This window comes from Balaenoptera borealis, assembly GCF_965194805.1.
Source record: "Balaenoptera borealis genome assembly, chromosome: 6".
Classification (NCBI taxonomy): domain Eukaryota; kingdom Metazoa; phylum Chordata; class Mammalia; order Artiodactyla; family Balaenopteridae; genus Balaenoptera; species Balaenoptera borealis.
This window is the reverse complement of record NC_138863.1, coordinates 29,037,680-29,053,165: the sequence shown is the minus strand read 5'-3', so window position 1 is coordinate 29,053,165 and position 15,486 is coordinate 29,037,680. Positions and strand designations below refer to the sequence as shown.

The following is a 15,486-nucleotide window of genomic DNA, read 5'->3' as shown; positions in this document are numbered from 1 at the left end:
TCAACGAACCAACAAAACCTGGGGTGTCTAAAGTTTCATCTAGTGCACTGACTGGAGGCGCTACAGTCTAATACAGCTGAGGGTCAAGGTCCCTCACACATCCTTCATCGAGAAAGGATGCACCACACATTCAAATATAATCCCATGGTCCGCCCTGATGGACTGGCTACAAATGCACTCGAATGCAGTCGGGAACTATGAGATTGTCAGCAAGCAGTGCTCCAGAAATGGTTTCTAAGTCATGTCTAGTTTTAAATCTTTGGAATAAAACTGATTTTTTTAAATACCCTCCGACTAACATATACATAATTGCCTCTGGCAAATGGGCAGATTTTGTGTGTATGTGTGTTTAGGGTGGTTTTTCTTTTTTTGCTGTTTTTTTGTTGTTGTTTCATTTTTTTTTTTTTTTTCTTTTTTTTCTTTTTTTTTTGGTCTAAATTGAAAAAAGGAAAAAGGGAAACAAAACGTTAAGGGCCAGACCTCAGAATGCCCCAAGTGTCCAATTGGCAGCTACAGCATTTGTGATAAGGAGGCTCCTTTGCCCTCAGACGAGTAGTTTCAACATTTCAGTGAAATCAAAGTTTGCAGAAAGCTGAGAAACCAAATGCCAAGGATCTTGAAGGTTGCTGTCATAAATGCATCTGTGTTTCTTATATTATTATTTCCTTTCAAGGACTTCACTGTTGCATCCCAAATAGGTATGGGGTGGCATTTTAACAGTCAAGGAGTCAAACAGTCAAGGAGGGCAGGAGGGGAGCCAGCTGGTATGAAGGAGCAGCAACCATGGGCGGACCACATGCCATTTTTGTTTTTTCAGACGCGCGTCTTGAAGGGATGGTCCCAGAATATACAAAATATACAATCTGCCCTAAAACCACCCCGCTTGCTTGCATAGGCCATTTAATGGTCCTAAAGGCAGTCTTTGGAGTTGAGGCCAGTGCCAGCTAGCTAAGAATGCGGGTAGATGGAGGCCGATATTGGATGTGTGTGTGGGATGGAAAGTGAGGCATGTAACCCCCTCGGCGTCAGCTTGCAGAGTAAGAGTGAGGCCTCTGTGGATCCCGGGTGCTCTAGGTCACAAGGCATGGTGGGCCTAGCCAAAAAAAAAAAAAAAAAAAATCAGAAATATGTCTCTCTTTTTAGACAGAGCGTGAGAGAAATATCTCAACCCTTTCTTTAAATGTCCACCCTGCATTCCCACAATGGCATTTTGAACTGTGTGTTTTAACAAGTGGGGTGATAGGACTCAGTGGGTATGAGAGAGGAAGAAAGGGTGATGGTTTTTGAAGTCACTAGACTTGGGAGGCATCCTCTGTTCTCCCCACTCCTGGAAAGAGTGATATTTTTGGCTTTTTGTCAGGTCGTAACCCAGAGTTAGGTTAAATATGCAGCTGCCCTTTGAGACTAGCAACATCTATGCTGAAACTGGTTATAGGGTAGCAATGACATACAGCACAGGGTTGATCACTGTAAGCTGAGGTCAGGATGCCTCAAGGGGGATGAGAAAAGTGTGATGTCCCATCTGATTGGCTGCTTCGAGAGCTGGACATCCAGGTGCCGAGAGAGAGTCCTGGAGAGGTTTAGTCCATGGAGAAAAGATAAAACATTTAAGCTTCCAAATAAGCTTTTCAAGTTTTCGTTAGCAAAAAACAGAGATTAAAAAGAAAAAATCTAGCACTGGCAATAAGGTGAGGCTCAAGGGATATACTGTGATTTATCATCAAGGACTTTATTCTCTTGGCCACTTTGCAGTCATGCTAGAAGTTTCCAGAATCCCTAGTGCATATGGTGTGCAAGAGAGTCAAAAAGTAAGAAAAGAAAACTCCTCCCTGGAGAGTGAAGTCTAGAGAAATGCAGGCCAGAAAGGTGTAAGGAGTTATTCCAGAGTCTGCCGCCGCTAAGGCCGTTGGTATCAACTGGATAGATCTCAATAGTACTAAGAAGAACCAAAACTGATCAACAGTTCTGTGAGGAAGTCGGACGCACGGAATAGTAGGACTTTTCACACACAAAGGACAAATAAACCAAGAGTTAATTTTGGCTACCAAACTGCAATTTGGTTTTCTAGGTCATTTTCCCCCAACTATTTAAAAAGAAACATTAGTGCTACACATATGCAACTTTAAGACGTTGTATTCTCCTATCAAGTTGCACTGAGAAGCAAGTTAAATAAGCCCCTCTTACTGCCGTCCACCTGCAGAGACGTCACATCCATTTTCTTTGATTTCCATTGGCAACAGCGGGAAATAATTCCAATAGTGCTGAAGTAAGCAGCCAGACTGCCTTGCTGAGTTCACCTGGTTTCCTTCTTCTTCGTCTTCTACCATCTGGCTAGGGCAAGGCATAAAGAATAGACGTATATATTTTAAATATAGCTGAGTGCATGACAGTGTGTGTGCGCGCGTGTGTGTGTGTCTATGTGTGAGTGCGTGTGTGCGTGTCTGTGTGTGTCTGTGCGTGTGTGTACACAGAGGTTTAATAAGTGAGAACTTTCTTCTGCGAGGCAATGGGTCCCCGCCTGAAGTCCAGCCCCCTGCCTCATGGCATTTCCTTCAGACAACGGCTGGCGCCATGGCAACTGTGGCCTTTAGGTTTTTTAGATATGTCTCTTCATATGGAGGGCAAGATGGTCAGACCTGGAAAAACACCTAGGAAACATAAAAATAACGAGGATATTAGAGAGATCTGGGTAAAGAACTCAACTTCTATCACCCCTTAGAAAACGATTAGCCCTACCTTGAAGAGAGGCAGTGCGTATGTGTTGAGAAATAAGGTGTGTAGGGAAGGTGAGCTCAGGAGTCAGACTGCTTGGGTTCAAATCCCAGCTCTTCCAATAGCTGTGTGACTCTGAGCACTTTAACCTCTCTGTGCCTTAATTCCTCCTCAATAAAACGGGGACAATTATAGCACTTACTTCATAGATTGGTTGTGAGGATTAAATGAGATGATCTATGTAAAGTGCTTAGAAAATTCTCTGGCATATGGTAAGATCTCGATGAATATTAACTATTATTATCGAAATTGTCATTATTAAAGAAGAAACTAATGTAAAAGTGTGTTGGAAATGACGTGTCATGCCCGTATAGGGTAAATAAAGAATGATTAGCCTGTACCATTGAATGATGAAACTCTAACATTTCAACACCCAGATTTCAGTCCTAAGCTTTACAATGGAAGCCCAGAAATGCTGCCTGTGATACCTGCAGGTCTATATAGACATTCTATATTCAAGTCGAGAAAAAGCTCATGTTTATTAAGGATGGTATCATATGCAGGCACGTGCTGGCTATTTCCCCAATCTCACCCCAGTAATATCCTCAGCAGCCTTCCATGGTAAATCTTCGCACCCCTTTTGTGTGCATGTGCTAAGGACACTGAGGCTTGCGTCACACAGCCAGTGAGTGGCAGCCATGGGGTGAGAACCCAGGCAGATCTGTAAGCCCACTCTTTTGAACTGTTTCTTGGTACCCAAGGTCCACCGCTGAGTGCCTTTGTCAGCCTCAGAGCTGATGCAGTGGTTGTTTTCACTCCTTCCCCCTTCTTCTGACACCACCAACTTGATCTTGCCCGGGACAGCAACTCTTCTGCATTCTCAATTGTATGGGCCTGACCCTCCTCCTAAGGCTGAAGTTTTATGGCCACAGTGATCTGCTTAGTGACAGTCATGTGACCCACAAAGGTCAACGAGAGCCAGCTCTGGGACATTTGCTGAAACTATTGGAAGAGAGAAGCTCTCTTTCCACTGGGGTTAAGATACTAATACTGAAGCCTGGAGCTGCTGGTGTCCATATGGCCATGTGGGAAAGAGCCTGCTTGGGAACAAAGTCAACAGAGAAAAATGGGGCCAGGGGGTAGAAAGGAAGACAGAGTTTCTAGTCCTGATGAAAAACATCTGAGAACCTGGACCCAGCCAAGCCAAAAGACAAATCCAATTCTATTCTTCTTAGTTATTAGAGCTAATAAATACCCTTGGAAGCTAACACCAGTCTGAATCAGGGTTCTGTACTTATAACTAATAGAGTGGCCATTTCCATATCCCCAAAGCCTACATACAATCTCAGGTTCTGGCTGGAATCCCAGTGAAGTCAGCACCTCAGACAGCAGTCATTCTTAGCTCTGGGTGTACGTCCTCCCTCAGATCCTCTTCTAGAAACCGGCCACCCTCCTACTTGGGAGAATGTTCCCAGGATTCCCTGAGGCCTGAGATACCCTCACAGTCCAAAACTCTTGTTGGGATGTTAGCAAGCTGTCCTGCTCAGGTTAGCAAGGTTTCCTGTTCAGTGCAGAATTTCCCTGTATTTGTTCATTCCTAAAACAAACAAACAAAAACAAAAACCGGCCCTATCCCCTGATCCCAACATTTCTCTACACACCTTTTGTGTTCATTTCGTAAACAGGTACACATGCAGGATAGAACCTCAAGGAAATGAAGCAAAACAGAACAAAGGTAAAATGAAAAAAAAAAGGGAAAAGTACAGTAGAAAATGATCTAATCCAATAACGTGTTGAATAATAGTAATTCTAACTATAATCACTTATTTCAGGCTCTGATTTGGTATGAGCAAGATACTTGGATAATCCCTTAGAGTTCCACTGAAAGGGGATTTGATTTCCTGTAAGACAGTGATAAATTTTCTTTAAAAGCAAGTACTTGATGTCACTGGTACAAGAAAAAGCAATACAGCCTGCAGGGAATTTAGTATTTGACTTGCACGACTCTGTCCTGTCCTGAAGGCACACTTAGTACTGCCCACTGCCTCTTCTCTTTCTTTCCCTCCCTCCCTCCCTTCCTCCCTTCTTTCTTTTCTCCGTCCTTCATCTCAACAGCCTTGAGGAAGAAGATCTAAGCCAGGCAGTTCTTTTTGTAGGTATTTCCTTTTTAAAGTTAACATCCTCACAAGAACTCTATATAAAGACGGTACCATTCTTATCCCCACTACCAGATGAGATACTCATCAAAAAGAGGCAAAGCCAAAATCTGAACCCAAGTAGCCTGACTCCAGAGCACATGCTCTTAGCCATATCTGCTTTTTAGGCTGAAAAGAAGGTCAAGCTGAGCTGTCAATTTAAAGAGTTTGTAGTAGGCAGAATAACGGATGGTCCTCCCCAGATATCTACACCTCATCCCCAGGACTTGTGAATATGTTAGGTTCAAAGACAAAGGGGAGTTAAGGTTGTGGATGGAATTAATTTGCTGATCAACTGATCTTAAGATAGGGAGGTTACTCTGATTTATCTGGGTAGGCCCAGTGTCACCACAAGGGTCTTCAAAAGTGGAAGAGGGAATTAAAAGAGAAAACCAGAGAGATGGCAGCATGAGAAGGACTCAACAGCTTTGATGATGAAGGAATGGGGTCAGGGGCCAAGGAATGTGGGCAAAGCTGAAAGCTGGAAAAGACAAGGAAATGGATTCTCCCCTTGAGACTCCAGAAAGCAACAGAGCACAGCCCCCATCTTGATTTTGTCCCCAGTGAGACCTGTGTTGGACTTCTAACCTACAGAGCTGTAAGATAATAATTTATAAAGATAAATAAGGGTGATATAAATTTGTGGCAATTGGTAATGGCAGCAGCTAGAAAACTAATCCAGAAGTTAATCTGGTCAGGCCTGAGCAGTAAGGACCTACTTATAAGAAAGCAAGAGAGCAGGTACTAAGAATCCTGCCTGTCCAAAAGAGGCACATGGGGATTTGAGACAGTAAGAAGCAAAGTATAAGTCATGGCAGTACAAAACCTCTTTCCTTTCCTTTCCATATCCTGAGAACATACAAGACAACAGTATTCTTGATATAGGACTTCATTTGAAATTACCACTCCATAATGTATGTGTTCCATACTTTTATTCTGCTTTTACCACTTGCCTAGCCCGTGCTGGGTATCTAGCAATATATGTACAAGCAACTATCTTTACCCTTGAAGTTCTTTCAGAAAAAAGTAAACCAAATCTTTGACATGGTATGAAACGTAACTGCACTCCTCCTGAATCAAACTAGCATCATTATTTGTTAAAATTCTAGGAAGTACATGATGTTTAGAATTGGACTAGGTGGTTTCTGAACTGGAGATGAAGAAGGCTGCAGGGCAAGGAGAGTGGGCAGCCTCTAGGAGCTAAGAGTGGTTCTGGCTGATAGCAAACAAGGAAATAGGACTTCAGGCCTACCATAGCAAGAAGCCTTATGATACTCTGAGGAGAGAACCTAGCCAGGCCAGGCTGGATTTCTGACCTACAGAAATATGGGAAGATAAACCACAGGCAGTATGGCCTTTGCATTCAGAGGTCTTCGCTGAAGTTCTCACTGAGTTCCTCCTTTCTTCTCCCAAGCCTGGCAAGCATTCTAATGACTACTTCTTTGAACTCTTTATCAGCACCATCATTCTTGAGAGATCAAGACGGTGTTACTGAAAACCATAAATCTGAAGAGGGGTGGCTAACATTTTTATAAAACAGTTGAAGAAGATGAGGAATTGATATACAGAGAAGTTCAATAACTTGCCCTAGGATATAACTTTTACAGGACTGCACTCCGGACTTCCTGAATAAGTCAAATTTTGGTTAACTGATCATCATCAAGTCATTATGACAATCCAGGAGCAAGACCTTTCTGTCCAAAAAGGACTTCCGGTGCTATATGAATAGAAGTAGTTAAGAGGAGGCATCCTTGTCTTGTTCCTGATCGTAGAGGAAAAGATTGCAGATTTTCACTGCTGTATGGCTGACAGGGTCTTGGTGCTCCGGCCAGGTGTCAGGCCTGTGCCTCTGAGGTGGGAGAGCCAAGTTTAGGACACTGGTCCACCAGAGACCTCCCGGGTCCACACAATATAAAACAGCGAAAGCTCTCCCAGAGATCTCCATCTCAACACTAAGATGCAGCTCCACTCAACGACCAGCAAGCTACAGTGCTAGACACCCTATGCCAAACAACTAGCAAGACAGGAACACAACCCCACCCATCAGCAGAAAGGCTGCCTAAAATCATAATAAGTTCACAGACACCCCAAAACACACCCCCAGACATGGTCCTGCCCACCAGAAAGACAAGACCTAGCCTCATCCACCAGAACACAGGCACCAGTCCCCTCCACCAGGAAGCCTACACAACCCACTGAACCAACCTTAGCCACTGGGGGCAGACACCAAAAACAACGGGAACTATGAACCTGCAGCCTGTGAAAAGGAGACCCCAAACACAGTAAGTTAAGCAAAATCAGAAGAGAGAGAAGCACACAGCAGATGAAGGAGCAAGGTAAAAACCCATCAGACCAAACAAATGAAGAGGAAATAGGCAGTCTACCTGAAAAAGAATTCAGAGTAATGATAGTAAAGATGATCCAAAATCTTGGAAATAGAATGCAGAAAATACAAGAAATGTTTAAGAAGGATCTAGAAGAACTAAAGAGCAAACAAACAATGATGAACAACACAATAAATGAAATTAAAAATTCTCTAGAAGGAATCAATAGCAGAATAAATGAGGCAGAAGAACGGATAAGTGACCTGGAAGATAAAAGAGTGGAAATAATTACCATAGAGCAGGATAAAGAAAAGAGAATGAAAAGAATTGAGGACAGTCTCAGAGACCTCTGGGACAACATTAAATGCACCAACATTCGAATTATAGGGGTCCCAGAAGAAGAAAAGAAAAAGAAAGGGACCGAGAAAATATTTGAAAAGATTATAGTTGAAAACTTCCCTACTATGGGAAAGGAAATAGTCAATCAAGTCCAGGAAGCACAGAGAGTCCCATACAGGATAAATCCAAGGAGAAACACGCCAAGACACGTATTAATCAAACTATCAAAAATTAAATACAAAGAAAAAATATTAAAAGCAGCAAGGGAAAAACAACAAATAACACACAAGGGAATCCCCATAGGTTAACAGCTGATCTGTCAGCAGAAACTCTTCAAGCCAGAAGGGGGTGGCAGGACACATTTAAAGTGATAAAAGTGAAAAACCGACAACCAAGATTACTCTACACAGCAAGGATCTCATTCAGATTTGACAGAGAAATCAAAAGCTTTTCAGACAAGCAAAAGCTAAGAGAATTCAGCACCACCAAACCAGCTTTACAACAAATGCTAAAGGAACTTCTCTAGGCAGGAAACACAAGAGAAGGAAAAGACCTACAATAACAAACCCAAAACAATTAAGAAAATGGTAATAGGAACATACGTATCAATAATTACTTTAAATGTAAATGGATTAAATGCTCCAACCAAAAGACATAGACTGGCTGAATGGATACAAAAACAAGACCCATATATATGCTGTCTACAAGAGACCCACTTCAGACCTAGGGACACATACAGACTGAAAGTGAGGGGATGGAAAAAGATATTCCATGCAAATGGAAATTAAAAGAAAGCTGGAGTAGCAATACTCATATCAGACAAAATAGACTTTAAAATAAAGACTATTAAAAGAGACAAAGAAGGACACTACATAATGATCAAGCGATCAATCCAAGAAGAAGATATAACAATTGTAAATATTTATGCACCCAACATAGGAGCACCTCAATACATAAGGCAAATGCTAGCAGCCATAAAAGGGGAAATCAACTGTAACACAATCAGAGTAGGGGACTTGAACACCCCACTTTCACAAATGGACAGATCATCCAAAATGAAAATAAATAAGGAAACAGAAACTTTAAATGATACATTAAACAAGGTGGACTTAATTGATATTTATAGGACATTCCAACAAAAAACAACAGGATACACTTTCTTCTCAAGTGCTCATGGAACATTCTCCAGAATAGATCATACCTTGGGTCACAAATCAAGCCTTGGTAAATTTAAGAAAATTGAAATCGTATCAAGTATCTTTTCCGACTACAATGTCATGAGACTAGATATCAATTACAGGAAAAAATCTGTAAAAAATACAAACACATGGAGGCTAAACAATACACTACTAAATAACCAAGAGATCACTGAAGAAATCAAAGAGGAAATCAAAAAATACCTAGAAACAAATGACAATCAAAACACTACGACCCAAAACCTATGGGATGCAGCAAAAGCAGTTCTAAGAGGGAAGTTTATAGCAATACAATCCTACCTCAAGAAACAAGAAACATCTCAAATAAACAACCTAACCTTACACCTAAAACAATTAGAGAAAGAAGAACAAAAAAACCCCAAAAATTAGCAGAAGGAAAGAAATCATAAAGATCAGATCAGAAATAAATGAAAAATAAATGAAGGAAACGATAGCAAAGATCAATAAAACTAAAAGCTGGCTCTTTGAGAAGATAAACAAAATTGATAAACCATTAGCCAGACTCATCAAGAAAAAAAGGGAGAAGACTCAATTCAACAGAATTAGAAATGAAAAAGGAGAAGTAACAATTTACACTGCAGAAATAAAGGATCATGAGAGATTACTACAAGCAACTCTATGCCAATAAAATGGACAACCTGGAAGAAATGGACAAATTCTTAGAAAAGCACAACCTTCTGAGACTGAACCAGGAAGAAATAGAAAATATAAACAGACCAATCACAAGCACTGAAGTTGAGACTCTGATGAAAAGTCTTCCAACAAACAAAAGCCCAGGACCAGATGGTTTCACAGGTGAAGTCTATCAAACATTTAGAAAAGAGCTAACACCTATCCTTCTCAAACTCTTCCAAAATGTAGCAGAGGGAGGAACACTCCCAAACTCATTCTACGAGGCCACCATCACTCTGATACCAAAACCAGACAAAGATGTCACAAAGAAAGAAAACTACGGGCCAATATCTCTGATGAACATAGATGCAAAAATCCTCAACAAAATACTAGCAAACAGAATCCAACAGCATATTAAAAGGATCATACAACATGATCAAGTGGGATTTATCCCAGGAATGCAAGGATTCTTCAATATACACAGATCAATCAATGTGATAAACCATATTAACAAATGGAAGGAGAAAAACATATGATCATCACAATATTATTGAAGAGGCTGTCTTTTCTCCATTGTATATTCTTGCCTCCATGTGAGGTGAGGCATCACCTCACACTGGTCAGAATGGCCACCATCAAAAAATCTATAAACAATAAATGCTGGAGAGGGTGTGGAGAAAAGGGAACCCTCTTGCACTGTTGGTAGGAATGTAAATTGATACAGCCACTATGGAGAACAGTATGGAGGTTCATTAAAAAACTAAAAATAGAACTACCATATGACCCAGCAATCCCACTACTGGGCATATACCCTGGGAAATCCATAATTCAAAAAGAGTCATGTACCACAATGTTCATTGCAGCTCTATTTACAATAGCCAGGACACGGAAGCAACCTAAGTGTCCATCATTGGATGAATGGATAAAGAAGATGTGGCACATATATACAATGGAATATTACTCAGCCATAAAAGAAACAAAATTGAGTTATTTGTAGTGAGGTGGATGGACCTAGAGTCTGTCATACAGAGTGAAGTGAGTCAGAAAGAGAAAAACAAATACCATATGCCAGCATATATATATATGGAATCTAAAAAAAAAAAAAAAAAAAGGTTCTGAAGAACCTAGGGGCAGGACAGGAATAAAGACGCATACGTAGAGAATGGACTTGAGGACATGGGGAGTGGGAAGGGTAAGCTGGGACGAAGTGAGAGAGTGGCATTGACATATATACACTACCAAATGTAAAATAGATAACTAGTGGGAAGCAGCCACATAGCACAGGGAGATCAGCTCGGTGCTTTGTGACCACCTAGAGTGGTGGGATAGGGAGGGTGGGAGGGAGATGCAAAGCGAAGAGATATGGGGATATATGTGTATGTACAGCTGATTCACTTTGTTATGAAGCAGAAACTAACAAACCATTGTAAAGCAATTATACTCCAATAAAGACATTAAAAAAAAAATTAGACTAGGTCCCTCACCACTGAGGTTTTATTTAAATCCAGTACACCAGCAAGATACTTAGTCATGATTAATTTATATTTATTAATTTATACTTACTGAGTTCCACATAGGAATAGTAAAGTAAAAAGTAATAAACTCAGCATCTAGAAATGCAGAATCAAATAATTGTAAGGGTAATATACCCCCAGAGGGTATTTGTGACTCTACAGCAGTCAGATGACCTTGAATAAGAAGGTCCTTAATGATTGAAATTTGTTCATTACAGAGAACTAGTCAAACCCCTATTGTAGTTTCTGCTGCTTATGAAAAAGGCCCACTAAAGTCACATGGGCATTAAGCTGATAGCAATCCTCCAGGGCACTGAAGGGCCAGATAGGGGTTGGTATTTGTCACCACCTCTTACTGACTGAGCTAACTTAGAGATCAAAGATCAAAATGCCTCCTCTAAACTTCCCAGGATCTTGGAGGTACTACCCCGGGAGCAGTCTCCCTGGATTGTATCTGCATATGAGCACTTGTGGAAACAGCCCTGACTACCACCATCAGCAGACTCATGCTCTATGGGCTGGGAAACAAGATTCAGCCCTGTAAGCAGCTGATCACTGAGTGGGCTGCACTGTTGAATTTGACGGTAAGAAAATGGCAGAGCCACCTCACTGCTTTCTCCTCTAACCCAAACCTGAAGCCAGAGGTCACAAAACCCAATGTCTTCAGGGGCCAGGCAGATAAAGTAAATGGGTGCAATGGGTGAAGTGTAAGAAACACACAGTTAAACTATGTTAAACTATGTGATTCCACTTCTGATAAGGCATGGATTGAGAGGACATAACGAGAAGTGTGATGATACACGGCGATTGATGCTCTGCCTTCTCACTGGGGAGACTGTGGTGGGGGAGGAGGGACAGTGAGAAATGAGTGACCACAGGGCCATCACTGAAAGGTAGTGATGATTCTTCAGCGCCAGAAAATCACGGCCACGTGGGAATGTGAGCCCACCGTTACCAGATCTTCCGAGTTTTTCAGACAAAGCCAGGAATAGAGATTTCTGTGGCACTTAGCAATTTTAAATGTTAGCAAAACAAACAAAAACTCATGTATTTTTAATCTACCCTCCAGGCAAAATAAAAGTATAAGTTAGACTTGGTACCTGCTTTAAGGACAAGAAACCCTAATCCTAGTTCAGCCTCTAAGTAGGGTGGTCTGATTGCTAAATTATACGAGGCAAGAGATAGGTTTCTTGGGCTCATACACCCTTTGGGACCAATAGGATTCAGTGTCCTGCTAAGGGCTACAGATGCCCTCTGTTTCTGAAGGTAAAGTCTTCTAAGGAATGCCAAGTCCGCGGTCACTCCAGGCTTTCCTTCCATAGGCTTTGGGACCACTCCAACTCCCCGCGCCACCTCCCAGACCTGCTCTATTCTTAGCTTAATTCCTGCAACTAAAGTACAAGGTGCTGCCTGTCAGGAGACACGAATGAGACTCTTCCCCCTGATTTCTGACCCTGTTGAAATGCACTGACTCTTGGCCCATGTCACAGGACGCTGAGCTACTCACCAGCTCTCCCAAATACCACGTCACAGAATCTGTACCACCTGCTCCTCAAATTTCTAACTCCAGAAACCAGAGTATATTTCAATGAGGAAAATAAAGCAAAAGACTAACCAAATTACCCATCCCTGACATCTCCTTCACTGAAATATCCAGTCGGTTTGAAATATTTCTCCATATAAACCACACAAATGGTCAGCTTTAATCCTAATGTGTCAAGTGCTGGACAGTTGCATACTGCTTAGGAACTCGGTGGACCTAAAGAGAGGAATACTAACTCGGGCAATTTCCCCGGATCATGGCCATCCATAGCGCACCACCTCCAAGGAATAGCCTCACCGCCCTACAGGGCAAGGCGACTCGTGTGCACCTACTACCACCACACTTTGATAACTCACAAAGGATCCTCTTCATCCCCACTGATATAAGGCTCTTCCTCAAAGGACTGTGGTCAAAGAGTCACCATCCATATAACTTCTTTATTAGTAGCCAGGGTTAGAGAGGAATGAACTTGGGATGGGAGTCGAGAGAAGATATCAAATAAGGAGAAACATCACTGAAATATAATCTGTAGAAGAACAGCTGCTGATTCACATACATTTAGGGGGACTTTGAGGTAATGGGATAGAAATGAAAAAACAGGTTGTGTTTTTAGGTAGCAGAAGAGAGCTCCAAGGGAATGAGAGACAACAGCTTCATGGAATGTACTTCCTCAGCCCTGGGGTGGGAGGTTATCTTTGGGCTCCAGGAGGCATGGGGGGCTTTATTTAGTTCTTCAAGAATGAAGATAAGAGGAAAATAGCCTCTTCAGGAAAAAGGAAAAAAAAAAAGGAGGAAAAACCTGAATGCTCCTTTATAAGCATCTTAAAGGAGCTCCAAGCCAACTGGCCACCCATGAGATCTGGCCACTCTTGCCCTGCTCTCCAAACAAACAGGCACTACTCCAGAGGAAGGTCTGGTGAGGGAGGTGCCGGCACAGTGATGAGGGGGGCAGGATGTGAAAACCATCGCATTTCCTCCGACGGAGAGCCAGGCCTCTGCAGACATCCTGCACACCCCTCCTGCCAGCCTGCGAACTGCTGGCTGAGCCGGGGAACCCTGAGGCTTTCAGGGCTTTTATCGTATTAGAAGCATTTTTCTCATCATAACCGAGACCTTTAGTAGTGCATTAAAAAGATGGTTAATTTTCTTAAGCTTCCTTTTAAACACAGAAATAGGATTAGAAGGCTAACACGCTCAGATGCAAGCCCATTATTTGATTATGTCTAAACCTAATCCTGCCTTCACCTTGGCCTGCAGAGTCTCCATTTTGGGGTTTATTGGTTGATAATGCCAGGGCTGTCAGATACTATTACTTGCGTAGTATCTGCTGCTACGTGCTCTTTCTTCCACTATCAAATGCTGAAGGTTTGAAATTGAATTATAGGATAAGTTCTCAAAGCCTCACCAACTTTTAGACCTTTGTACCTATTTTCAAAGAAGAAAGGATGGTTCAGGCCCCTCAAAGGATGGGAACTCTCTTCAGCAAATTCATTTCTAATAGTGCTTTAAAGGAAAGCCTTATAACTAACCTTCCCTCCATTAAGCAGGCTTTCTATTCTTTCACGTTACTAAGGATGAGGAAAAATAGTATTGATGTTAATAAAAAGATCAGAAGCTACAGGTGACCATTCTCTATCCTATCACTTTTCCTATTATACTAAAATTATCTGTCACATCATCCCCTTGAGGGTAGGAGCTATGTCTTATTGATACCCAGTGACTATCACAGCTCTGGTGCTCATTAAATACTTATGTAACTGACCCAAGAATTCATATCATCTCTTGGTTACATGCAAGGAGGCACACTTATCTAATTGGTTTTCTCCATGGAGAAGTAAAAGGCATTCCCAGGCCTGAGTCTCTGCAAGAGAGGCTTGTGATAAACCCAAGAGCACACGACCAGCGCCCCCTCCCACCCATTTCAGCATCTCCCTTCCCCATCCCAGCAGCTTCTAAGTTTCTTTACCTGTCGCAGTGGTTGCATTTAAAGGGCTTTGCACCTGTGTGTTTCCTGTAGTGCCTTGTGAGCTCATCGCTTCGTGCAAAACGCCACTCACACCCTTCCCATGAGCACTTATAAGGCTTCTCACCTGCAAGAAGAGATGGAATGACCATGGTCAGCGACAGGAACAAAACGGGCACACACCTGATCAGGGTCTGCTACCTATTCTACAGTCTTGGAAAAGGGCTGTGAAATCATTCTTGAAAGACTGCATTTCCTAACACAGTATGTCACTTTTTTTTTTTTTTTTTAGTCTCCTGGTGTTTTTCTTGTTGTTATTTTATTTTATTTTATTTTTTAACCTTCAAAAGTGGTTTCACAAGATCTTCAAATCTGGAGCTGTCATTTCAGTTCCCAGAGTCAGAGCATTTCCTTCAACTGGTGAGGGATCAATTTTTATTTATTTTGTATTCCCTGGAGCACTTTGACCCCCTTCCCCCGACTCCAAGCAGAAAGGAAATGTGCTATTTTCATCTGAACCACAAATGCTTCTAATTCTATTTTTCTCCAGAACCTACAGTAATTTACCATTTTGGCCTTTTTAGTCTTCTCCCCTCTCTTCCCTCCTACCACACACTGTAGCCAGGCAGCTGACTGACAAGGCAAAGAGCTCAGGTCTCCCAGAACCCCAGTTCCTTCCAGTAAATGTAAGTGGATGGACAGTCACGAGGAAAGGCTACGATTTGAGAGTAAAACAAAAATCACTTAACGATTCCCGGCATTTATGTAAAATACAGTTGCAAAAGTCCTATTTAAGAAGCTCATCACTTAATGACTCCAGAGCGTTCATATTTGAGCGTGATACACATTATTACAAAATATTTTTAAAGTCAATTTGTAGAGCAAGGGTTCAGCCACGGTGAAGCTGCTTAGAAGCACGAAATTCAAGCTCTGTGCTCAAGTGACCTTTTCGCACAGTAAATACAGATGGAGGAATATGGAAGAGAAAGTACATGACTTTTCCTAAGACCTTTTTTTTTAACCCATCAACGTCTGTCTTCAAACATGACAAATATTTACCCTTCCAA

At 41.8% G+C, this 15,486-nt stretch overlaps 1 protein-coding gene across 12 annotated transcripts in view; it reads right to left on the bottom strand.

Moving 5' to 3' along the window:
- Positions 1–358: 358 nt before the first annotated feature.
- Positions 359–15,486, bottom strand: part of KLF7 (KLF transcription factor 7) — a 108,732-nt gene continuing 93,604 nt past the window's right edge. For 5 of the 12 annotated variants that reach the window (XM_082397177.1, XM_082397178.1, XM_082397172.1 and 2 more), the window contains 2 exons: positions 14,423–14,546; positions 359–2,648 (listed from right to left, as the gene is read on the bottom strand). In XM_082397177.1, coding sequence (XP_082253303.1) covers positions 2,597–2,648; positions 14,423–14,546 — 176 coding nt within the window. In that variant the 3' untranslated portion in view covers positions 359–2,596. The remainder of the gene's footprint in view (positions 2,649–14,422; positions 14,547–15,486) is intronic. The other 7 variants (XR_014246067.1, XR_014246070.1, XR_014246065.1 and 4 more) reach the window with 6 other exon arrangements.